The sequence below is a fragment of the Salvelinus sp. IW2-2015 genome, linkage group LG16 (genome assembly GCF_002910315.2).
Source record: "Salvelinus sp. IW2-2015 linkage group LG16, ASM291031v2, whole genome shotgun sequence".
NCBI classification, from domain to species: Eukaryota; Metazoa; Chordata; class Actinopteri; order Salmoniformes; family Salmonidae; genus Salvelinus; species Salvelinus sp. IW2-2015.
This window is the reverse complement of record NC_036856.1, coordinates 38,889,955-38,900,382: the sequence shown is the minus strand read 5'-3', so window position 1 is coordinate 38,900,382 and position 10,428 is coordinate 38,889,955. Positions and strand designations below refer to the sequence as shown.

At 43.1% G+C, this 10,428-nt stretch overlaps 1 protein-coding gene and 1 non-coding gene across 4 annotated transcripts; both read right to left on the bottom strand.

Moving 5' to 3' along the window:
- Positions 1–1,925: 1,925 nt before the first annotated feature.
- LOC111976003 (large ribosomal subunit protein eL29) lies at positions 1,926–8,743 on the bottom strand. 3 transcript variants are annotated; one of them, XM_024004705.3, is made up of 4 exons: positions 8,666–8,743; positions 8,090–8,141; positions 6,918–6,982; positions 1,926–2,111 (listed from the first exon to the last, which is right to left on the bottom strand). In XM_024004705.3, exons 2-4 carry the CDS (start codon positions 8,124–8,126, stop codon positions 2,001–2,003), a joined length of 213 nt encoding a protein of 70 aa, XP_023860473.1. In that variant the 5' UTR covers positions 8,127–8,141; positions 8,666–8,743; the 3' UTR covers positions 1,926–2,000. The 3 variants fall into 3 exon arrangements, with proteins under 3 accessions (XP_023860473.1, XP_024003342.1, XP_024003343.1); XM_024147574.2 differs by lacking the exon at positions 8,666–8,743 and adding an exon at positions 8,216–8,313; XM_024147575.2 differs by lacking the exon at positions 8,666–8,743 and adding an exon at positions 8,257–8,297.
- LOC111976193 (small nucleolar RNA SNORA73 family) lies at positions 5,587–5,810 on the bottom strand. Its single transcript, XR_002878908.1, has one exon. It is a non-coding gene; the product is annotated as a small nucleolar RNA SNORA73 family (small nucleolar RNA).
- Positions 8,744–10,428: the final 1,685 nt, after the last annotated feature.

The window sequence follows — 10,428 nt, the reverse complement described above, 5'->3', positions numbered from 1 at the left end:
GCCTTGATGGCCATGTACTCTTATAATCTCCACCCGGCACAGCCAGAAGAGGAATGGCCACCCCTCAGAGCCTGGTTCCTCTCTAGGTTTCTTCCTAGGTTCCTGCCTTTCTAGGGAGTTTTTCCTAGCCACCGTGCTTCTACATCTGCATTGCTTGCTGTTTTAGGTTGTTTCTGTACAGCACTTTGTGACATCTGATGATGTAAGAAGGGCTATATAAATACATTTGCTTGATCTTAAAGAGATGGTGTGAGATTTTGGCCCATTTTCTACAGTCAGATTAACTCATGGACACCATTTGTGGTGCCGTTTGAAGGAAGTTGAGTTCTGCGAGCCGTTGCTAACTAGCGTCTATGGGAACATGCTTTGCTAGCTGTTCCCATAGAATTCGTCATTGTGCAAATGGTAGTTGGCAATTGCAATTGCACTCACGCTACTTAGGAACTTCTTTCAAACTGCACAGAGACATAAAAATGAGATCATCTGACTCTGGGTCAGTAGAAAATAGATTTAATTGCCAAAATCTTACACCATCCGTTTATTAAAAGTGTGTCTCAAATGTGTAAAATACATATTTTTGAGTAGCAGCAACGATTTAGTAGTGGCGGGGCACCGATGTTAAATTAAGAAAATAGTGGAAACACTGAAGTGTTACTCCTGGGCGATTTTCATCTTTAGGCCACATGTAAGAGTCTCCAAATAAAGACCCATCCCGACCCCAAAACTAGTGTTAGACCCATCCGTACCCCTAAACTAGTGTTAGACCCATCTGTACCCCTAAACTAGTGTTAGACCCATCTGTACCCCTAAATTAGTGTTAGACCCATCCGTACCCCTAAACTAGTGTTAGACCCATCTGTACCCCTAAACTAGTGTTAGACCCACCCGTACCCCTAAACTAGTGTTAGACCCACCCGTACCCCTAAACTAGTGTTAGACCCATCCGTACCCCTAAACTAGTGTTAGACACACCCGTACGCCTAACTAGTGTTAGACACCATCGTACCCCTAAACTAGTGTTAACCATCTGTACCTAAACTAGTGTTAGAACCCATCCACCCCTAAACTAGTGTTAGACCCATCCGTACCCCTAAACTAGTGTTAGACCCATGACGTACCTAACTAGTGTTAGACCATCCGTACCCCTAAACTAGTGTTAGAACCCCATCCGTACCCCTAAACTAGTGTTAGACCCATCCGTACCCCTAAACTAGTGTTAGACCCATCCGTACCCCTAAACTAGTGTTAGACCCATCCGTACCAATAAACTAGTGTTAGACCCATCCGTACCCCTAAACTAGTGTTAGACCCATCCGTACCCCTAAACTAGTGTTATACCCATCTGTACCCCTAAACTAGTTAGACCCATCCGTACCCCTACACCAGTGTTTGTTAATCCTGGTCCCAACACCCTACTCAATTTAAGGAGTGATGAGTTGAATCAGGTGTGCTGGTGTAAGGATAAAATCAACAATGGGCACCCTTTGGGATTGGACAACATGGCCATCTGACAGATCATACATTAATTCCACAAGTCCTTTTTAAAGACATGCTCCGGGTACTTTGGTGAATATTAAAGTATTTTGTAAACCTGGCGCTTTGGGCTGGTTTGTGTCCATTCGTTGCTCCTACATGCAGAATTAGTCTCCCCTAAATTAGCCACAAAATCCCCAGTTTGAAAGAAACTGTTTTCTTCAAACTGTGCCATGTAATTTCCCTACACCCCCTTTTATCCAATGAGATTGCAGGATGAGCCCAACGGCTCAGTGGACACAGCAGAGATGGAGAGCTTTTACCCATGGCAATGACTTGGTGCTCCTATCAGCGCGTGATAAAGCAGGTCATTTTCAGGGAAAACTTTTAGCTCGTGAGCGAGCACTACTTTCAGAACTTTCGGCTATAAAAAGTATACAAGAAGTACCCGATAAACTAACAACGCTTTATTGTGATGGTAACAAAAGTCAATGGAACGTGGAGATGCAGCGATCTGCCACCCACATCTAAGGGGCGGCTGCCAGTGCGATCTTCTTGGCCGCTGCGTTGGCTGTCTTCTGCCCCTTCTTGTTGTGCTTCTTGGCGAAACGCATGTTCTTCATGAACTTCGGGTCGACCTGGAGAAGAACAAGGAAGACAGTAAGTTGCGGAAATATATCACTTTTCATACGTGAACAATACTGAAAGTGTGTTAAATTAAAGGGTGTAAATGCAGTTGGATCAACCTCCTTCGTTAAACATCACAACCAGCAGATATATTTCAACCATTCATTAAAAAAAAAGGACCTCACAGATTAGCTGAATTTCAGACTAACCCCTTATTCCTAAAGAGTCATAACTATCTCCCAGAAGTCATTTGACTCCAACTAAATTCATATCTACCAGAGGAATTGTCTCTTATAGGCTTACGTGAATTAAAGTTTGAGGCAGTCTGACCAATCAAACCAAATGTAAAACACAACGTGGAAACAATTTCAAACATTTTACTGAGTTACACCTCATAAGGAAATCAGTCCATTTAAATAAATTCATTAGGCCCTAATATATGAATTTCACATGACTGGGAATACAGATATTCACATGTTGGTCACAGATACTTTAAAAAAAAGGTGTGGATCCGAAAACCAGTCAGTATCTGGTGTGACCACAACATGCCTCATGCAGCGCGACATTTCCTTCACATAGAATTGATCAGGATGTTGATTGTGGCCTGTGAGAGCTTAGTGATGAGCTTGGATGGTACTATGTTGTTGAAGGGTGAACTATAGTCAATGAACAGCATTCTTACTTAGGTATTCCTCTTGTCCAGGTGGTATAGGGCTGTTGGGGTGGTATGCAAATTGCAGTGGGTGTCGGGTAAGGTGGAGGCGACACCTCCTTTGCATATAGTTATATAGTTGATAAGGCTTTTGATTGTGTCCTGTAGAATGTTGTCCCACTCCTCTTCAATGGCTGTGTGAAGTTGCTGGATATTGGCGGGAACTGGAACAGGCTGTCGTACACGTCGATCCAGAGCATCCCAAACATGCTCAATGGGTGACATGTCTGGTGGGTATGCCGGCCATGGAAGAACTGGGACATTTTCAGCTTCCAGGAATTGTGTACAGATCCTTGTGACATGGGGACGTGTATTATCATGCTGAAACATGAGGTGATGGCAGCGGATGAATGGCACCACAATGGGCCTCAGGATCTCGTCACGGTATCTCTGTACATTCAAATTGCCATTAATAAAATACAATTGTGTTCGTTGTCCGTAGCTCATCCCTGCCCATACCATAACCCCACCATGGGGCACTCTGTTCACAACGTTGACATCAGCAAACTGCTCACACACACACCACACGCTGTCTGCCATCTGTACGGTTGAAACCGGGATTCATCCGTGAAGAGTACACTTCTCCAGCGTGTCAGTGGCCATCGAAGGTGAGCATTTACCCACTGAAGTCGGTTACGACGCCGAACTGCAGTCAGATCAAGACCCTGATGAGGACGACGAGCACGCAGATAAGCTCCCCTGAGACGATTACTGACAGTCTGTGCAAAGATTCTTCAGTTGTGCAAACCCACAGCTTCATCAGCTGTACAGGTGGCTGGTCTCAGACCATTTCGCAGGTGAAGAAGCCGGTTGTGGAGGTCCTGGGCTGGCGTGGTCTGCGGTTGTGTGAGGCCGGTTGGACAACTGCCAAATTCTCCGAAATGATGTTGGAGGAGGCTTATGGTAGAGAAATTAACAGCCAACAGCTCTAATGGATATGCCACAACTGTCAGGTGGATGGATTATCAAAGGAGAAATAATCACGAACAAGGATGTAAACAGATTCGCGCACAATTTGAAGAGAAATAAGCTTTTTGTGTGTATGCAACATTTCTGGGACCTTTTACTTCAGCTCATGAAACATGAGACTAACACTTTGTTGCCTTTATATATGTTTGTTCAGTGTAATAATAAATGTTATATAGACTAATATATAATATACAGTACCAGTCAAAAGTTAAGACGCACCTACTCATTACAGGGTTCTTTAATTTTTATTATGTTCTACATTGTAGAATAATGAAGACATCAAAACTATGAAATAAGACATGGAATTATTTTTTGTAACCTAAAAAGTGTTAAATTGATTTGACTAGATTGTTCAAAGTTGCCAGCCTTTGTCTTGATGACAGCTTAGCACACTCTTGGCATTCTCTCAACCAGCTTCATGAGGTAGTTACCTGGAATGCATTTCAATTAACAGGTGGACCTTGTTAAAGTTAATTTGTGGAATTTCCATCTTAATGTGTTTGAGCCAATCAGTTGTGTTGTGACAAGGTAGGGGTGGTATACAGAAGACAGCCCTATTTGGTAAAAGACCAAGTCCATATTATGGCAAGAACAGCTCAAATAACCAAAGAGAAATGACAGTCCATCAATACTTTAAGACATGAAGGTCAGTCAATTTGGAAAATGTCAAGAATTTTTTAATGCAGTCGCAATTTCCATCAAGTGCTATGATGAAACTGGCTCTCATGAGGACCGCCACAGGAAAGGAAGACTCAGAGTTACCTCTGCTGCAGAGAATAAGTTAATTAGAGTTACCAGCCTCAGAAAAGGCAGCCCAAATAAACACTTCAGAGTTCAAGTAACAGACACATCTCAACATCAACTGTTTAGAGGAGACTGCATGAAATCAGCCTTCATGGTCAAATTGCTGCAAATAAACCACTATTAAAGGACACCAGTAAGAAGAAGAGACTTGGTTGGGCCAAGAAACACGAGCAATGGACATTAGGCCGGTGGAAATCTGTCCTTTGGTCTAATGACTCCAAATTTGACATTTTTGGCTCCAACCGCCGTGTCTTTGTGAGATGCAGAGTAGGTGAACGGATGATCTCCGCATGTGTGGTTCACACCGTGAAGCATGGAGGAGGAGATGTGATGGTGTTCTGCTGGTAACACTGTCTGTGATTTATTTAGAATTCAAAGCACACTGACCCAGCATGGCTACCACAGCATTCCGCTGCCATACGCCATCCCATCTGGTTTGCGCGTAGTGGGATTAGCATTTGTTTTTCAACAGGAAAATGATCCAAAACACACCTCCAGGCTGTGTAAGGGCTATTTGACCAACAAGGAGAGTGATGAGTGCTGCATCAGATTACATGGCCTTCACAATCTCCCGACCTCAACCCAATTGAGATGGTTTGGGATGAGTTGGACAGCAGAGTGAAGGAATAGCAGCCAACAAGTGCTCAGCATATGTGGGAACTCCTTCAAGACTGTAGGAAAAGCATTCCAGGTGAAGCTGGTTGAGAGAATGCCAAGAGTGTGCAAAGCTGTCATCAAGGCAAAGGGTGGCTACTTTGAAGAATCTCAAATACATTTTGATTTGTTTAACATTTCTTTGGTTACTACATGATTCCATATGTGTTATTTCATAGTTTTGATGTCTTCACTATTATTCTACAATGTAGAAAAGAGTAAAAATATATTAGTCCATATATATATAATATAATATAATATATATATAATATCCTGTTATAATATATATATAAAATCACAAGTAGTATTATAAGCATGAAAACAGGAAAGTGGCTCCTACAAATGGAAATTGTGCAATGCATGGTTTAGCCCCCCAGTCATGGCCCAAAGGGCTCTGGGAAGATGTAGGAATATACAGAACGCCGTCCTCACCAAGCCGAGGGCCGGGGACAAAAGCTTGCTCTCCGACGTCGTGGAAAGGGACTGTACGTCACAGCATCGAAGTGCTACGCTCCCATACGCCACAAGGACAGAGCCGTGGGAGAGCAACCTCACAGGATGTCCACGTCACAATTACAACCCCTTGATTTTGATACATTTATATTATTTGAGGCCCCCACATCTGATGTACTACTAATCACATTGATTGATGGATCAGCCAGAAGCAGATCATTACATAGGGCGTCCAGCCACTCTGCCCAGAGATGTTAGAAAATACAAGACCGATATGATTCTTTATATTGTGAATTGTTCAGTCTTTGATACATCCTTGACATTATATCCAGAAAGTCGGATTTCGTAACCTAATGTAACGGATGTGAAATGGCTAGCTAGTTAGCGGGTAGGCGCTAATAGCGTTTCAATCGGTTACGTCACTCGCTTTGAGACCTTGAAGTAGTGGTTCCCCTTGCTCTGCAAGGGCCGCGGCTTTTGTGGAGCGATGGGTAACGATGCTTCGTGGGTGACTGTTGTTGATGTGTGCAGAGGGTCCCTGGTTCGCGCCCGGGTCGGGGCGAGGGGACGGACTAAAGTTATACTGTTACACATACATCCGATAAAGGGCACCGAGCTCTTGACAGAACGGTGCGGGTTTCTCACAAAAACTTAATTTAAAACGTTGTGGTCGTTGTCTTCCAACTTGTTTACAGGTCGTAAATAACTAAAATAGCCTGACGAGCCGAATTAAATGTAAAAGGCTTTGAAAAAAGAATTGCGTACACTCTGGTGGGTACGTTGCCATTTCAGAGATACACTTGTTTTTGTGAGAAGTCTTCGAAAAAGAAAAGGAACTTGTCGTCAATATGAACAGAGACAGTAAAATATGAAAATACGATAACCATCTCTACCATCTCTATACTGTTGTCTATAATTGAGAAGAAAGATGACGAATTCAACGGTAAGCCTGTCAGTTGGCCTTACATTCTCACACAGCCTAACTGACACAATGCTATTATCCAGATTTTAGACAACTTTGTTCTCTGGCCTCCATTGAATTAGTCACCCTAATTTTGACCATCCTACAAGGGTAAAAACTCCAGTAAGTTTCAAATGGATTATGATACAAGACATGAGGTTTGGACCATTGGTTTTCTTAGAGGATTATCTACACAATTAAAATATTATTTTACCTATTGATCAAAATATGACTTTTTTTGATTGGACACCTTACAATACATACCCCTTTCATGGACTCGTATCGGTCTGGTCTGGGCTTCTTGATCCCGTTCCTGTGGGCCTTACGGGCTGTAGACAGACAGGAAAGAGACTGGTACACAAAACTTTTGGGAACCGTTTTGAACAGGGCATCATTAGTTAACTAACTAGCCCATCATCGTCACTCAGCGGTAACCTGGTGTAGCTAACTAGCCCATCATCGTCACTCAGCGGTAACCTGGTGTAGCTAACTAGTACATCATTCGTCACTCAGCGGTAACCTGTGGTAGCTAACCTAGTCCATCACCGTCACTCAGCGTAACCTGGTGTAGCTAACTAGCCATCAGCGTCCTGTCAGCGGTAAACCTGGTGTAGCTATAACTAGTCCATCCATCGTCACTCAGCGGTAACCTGGTGTAGCTAACTAGTCCATCATCGTCCACTCAGCCGGGTAACCTGGTGTAGCTAACTAGTCCATCCATCGTCACTCAGCGGTAACCTGGTTGTAGCTAACTAGTCCATCATCGTCACTCAGCAGGTAACCTGGTGTAGCTAACTAGTCCATCATCGTCACTCAGCCGGTAACCTGGTGTAGCTAACTAGTCACATCATCGTCACTCAGCGTAACCTGGTGTAGCTAACTAGCCATCATCGTCACTCAGCGGTAACCTGGTGTAGCTAACTAGTCCATCATCGTCACTCAGCGGTAACCTGGTGTAGCTAAACTAGCTATCATCGTCACTCAGCGGGTAACCTGGTGTAGTAACCTAGTACATCATCGTCACTCAGCGTAACCTGGTGTAGCTAACTAGATACATCATCGTCACTCAGCGGTAACCTGGTGTAGCTAACTAGTCCATCATCGTCACTCAGCGGTAACCTGGTGTAGCTAACTAGTACATCATCGTCACTCAGCGGTAACCTGGTGTAGCTAACTAGTACATCATCGTCACTCAGCGGTAACCTGGTGTAGCTAAACTCAGTACATCATCGTCACTCAGCGGCTAACCTGGTGTAGCTAACTAGTGCACTCATCGTCACTCAGCGGTAACCTGGTGTAGCTAACTGAGCTCCATCATCGTCACTCAGCGTAACCTGGTGTATGTGCTTAACTAGGTCCATCATCGTCACTCAGCGGTAACCTGGTGTAGCTAACTAGCTGGATAGTTTCACAGTTATCCATTCATTTCTACTTACACTGGTTGTGGGTGGTGTGATTTTTTGACTTTGCCATCTCTGTTCTGTGGAGCTGTTGACGAAAGAAAAATGTGGAATTTAATTGTAAAGTAACTTTTGTACAAAGATCCAACCTGGAACTCACACGTTTCCGTGCTAAATGCCCCCGCTTATAACGCTGTAGTTACCCGGATAAGATACCGGTACAGTAGTTAGCAAGTTTCGAACAAGCCAGAGATCCGAGATGCGTCTGCAAAGATATGAACAACGACATGATTCGCCTTTTAGGAGGTGAATGTTTTAGATAAAAAGTAACACCAGCACTGTCCTTTTCAACAGTGGACTACTTCAGTTTGGTGATATGCAAGCGGCATGGAAAGCCTTCGTTATGCTAGCATGATAAAGCTAGCGACTAGAAAACCCGAGCTATGCGTGGTTAATCATCTAACCGGGAACAAAGTTATCAGATTTAAAGACGACTGTGTTGTAGGTGATATTTTACACTATATGCACACATTCACATTGTATATGAATCTACAACATAGATAGGAGGATTGGTGCAGATTATATGTTGGACTCTGGAGTAAAATTATTTACCTGCCAGACACACAGACGAAAACAGGAAGAGGAAGAAATGACACAGAGTTTCTAAACCCAGAGGCGCAACATCGCAAGACTTCCGAGAACGTTTATGAAGCAGACCAAACAGACCAGTCCGGGGTTTTGGGGTTTGAGATGTCAATGAGAGAAGTGAAAAATTCTTCCTTAGTTGTTAAATTTCTTGAAATCTAAAGCAATAACCTATATTCTAGCTAATGTCTTAAGTAGTTGACCATGTTATTACTCCAACCTTATGAAAGTAACAAACTTACACGTTTACATTTTTGTAAAAAAAATTACTTTATATTGAAGGAGTGTCTTTGATTTGACGGTTTGCACATGCGCAGTTTGGCGCGGGAAGACCGTTAGACCCGATGACGTATTTCTGCGCATGCGCTTAGCTAGCAACGCCACCATGACGTCAGGGATTTCTATTGGAGAAGCAGTTTTTGCATTTCATCATACTTTACTGTCTTTGTATGAACCATCGATTCAAACGAGTATAGACCAGGAAAACTAGAAGACGTTTTAAAGACAACACGTCCCTCTAGTGCAGTGTAGGAGACATTACACAATCTAATTTTCCAACCAGTAAGTGTCGCTGTTAAATTAAGGGGATTTTCTACAGCCACGAATATAACCAGAAAAGTACGGATAGGTCTGTGAGAGGAGCACGTTGTGAATTATTAATTATCGTTATCTGCCAGACCTGACCTCAAAACATGAAGGGTTTTCCTATTTAATCTTTGTAAAACACATTAAACAGGGTAGCTAATAGGGTAGCTAACAGGATAGCTAACAGGGTAGCATTGCTAACTAGCTAGACTGGCATCTCAGGTTGCTAACTATTGACCTCAAAATGTGACATGCAGGGTTTTCCAATTTACTGATGGTGAAGGCCAGGTGTGCAGACAGACACAGACAGGTAGCCTAGAGGCTTTAGAGCGTTGAGCCAGTAACTAAATGGTTGCTGGTTGGAATCCCTGAGCTGACTAGTTGAAAAATCTGTTGATGTGCCCTTGAGCAAGGTATTTAACTGTAATTGCTCCTGTAAATCACTCCGGATAAGAGCATCTGCTAAATGACTAACATATAAATGTAGTCAGTGGTGTGTGTTAAAATAAATGTGTTTCATAATTTTATTTCAATTCGCGAGAGACTGAATGTATCTCACAGGAGAAAGCATCCGAGTGAGCGAAACAGCGCCCCTCTGTCTCTCTACCTGTAGGCCATCTATCTGATGCTGTCTGGTCCGAACGAGTATGACATTGTTGCCGCCGGTAGGCAAGAGAAGCCAGTAAACATGTGGCCTCCCCTGACAAAAAAATAAGTATAAAAAAATGTGCTAAACTGAACGAGCTCAACTGTGAATGGCGCACCAAAAAAAACACACGTGTGCGCACACAGAAATCAGAACCATGGACAGCCACATCATATTTAGCTTACGTTGATTGGACTAAATTGTTTTTGGTATCTTTTCGTTGTAACTGTATTAGACTAAGCATACTGTAGCATACTGTATATAAAATACACGTTCAATACAGAATAACAAGATGCCAACAAACACAGAACATTAATAGTGTAAGTATTGCTTTTGCCTTTGAAGTTGAAATGGTGCTGGAATAGTGGAGGCAGCTCCTGTTTTCTTTGTGACTTGGGCTCCCGAGTGGCGCAGCGGTCTAAGGCACTGCATCTCAGTGCTAGAGGTGTCACTACAGACCCTGGTTTGATTCCAGGCTGTATCACAACCGGCTGTGATT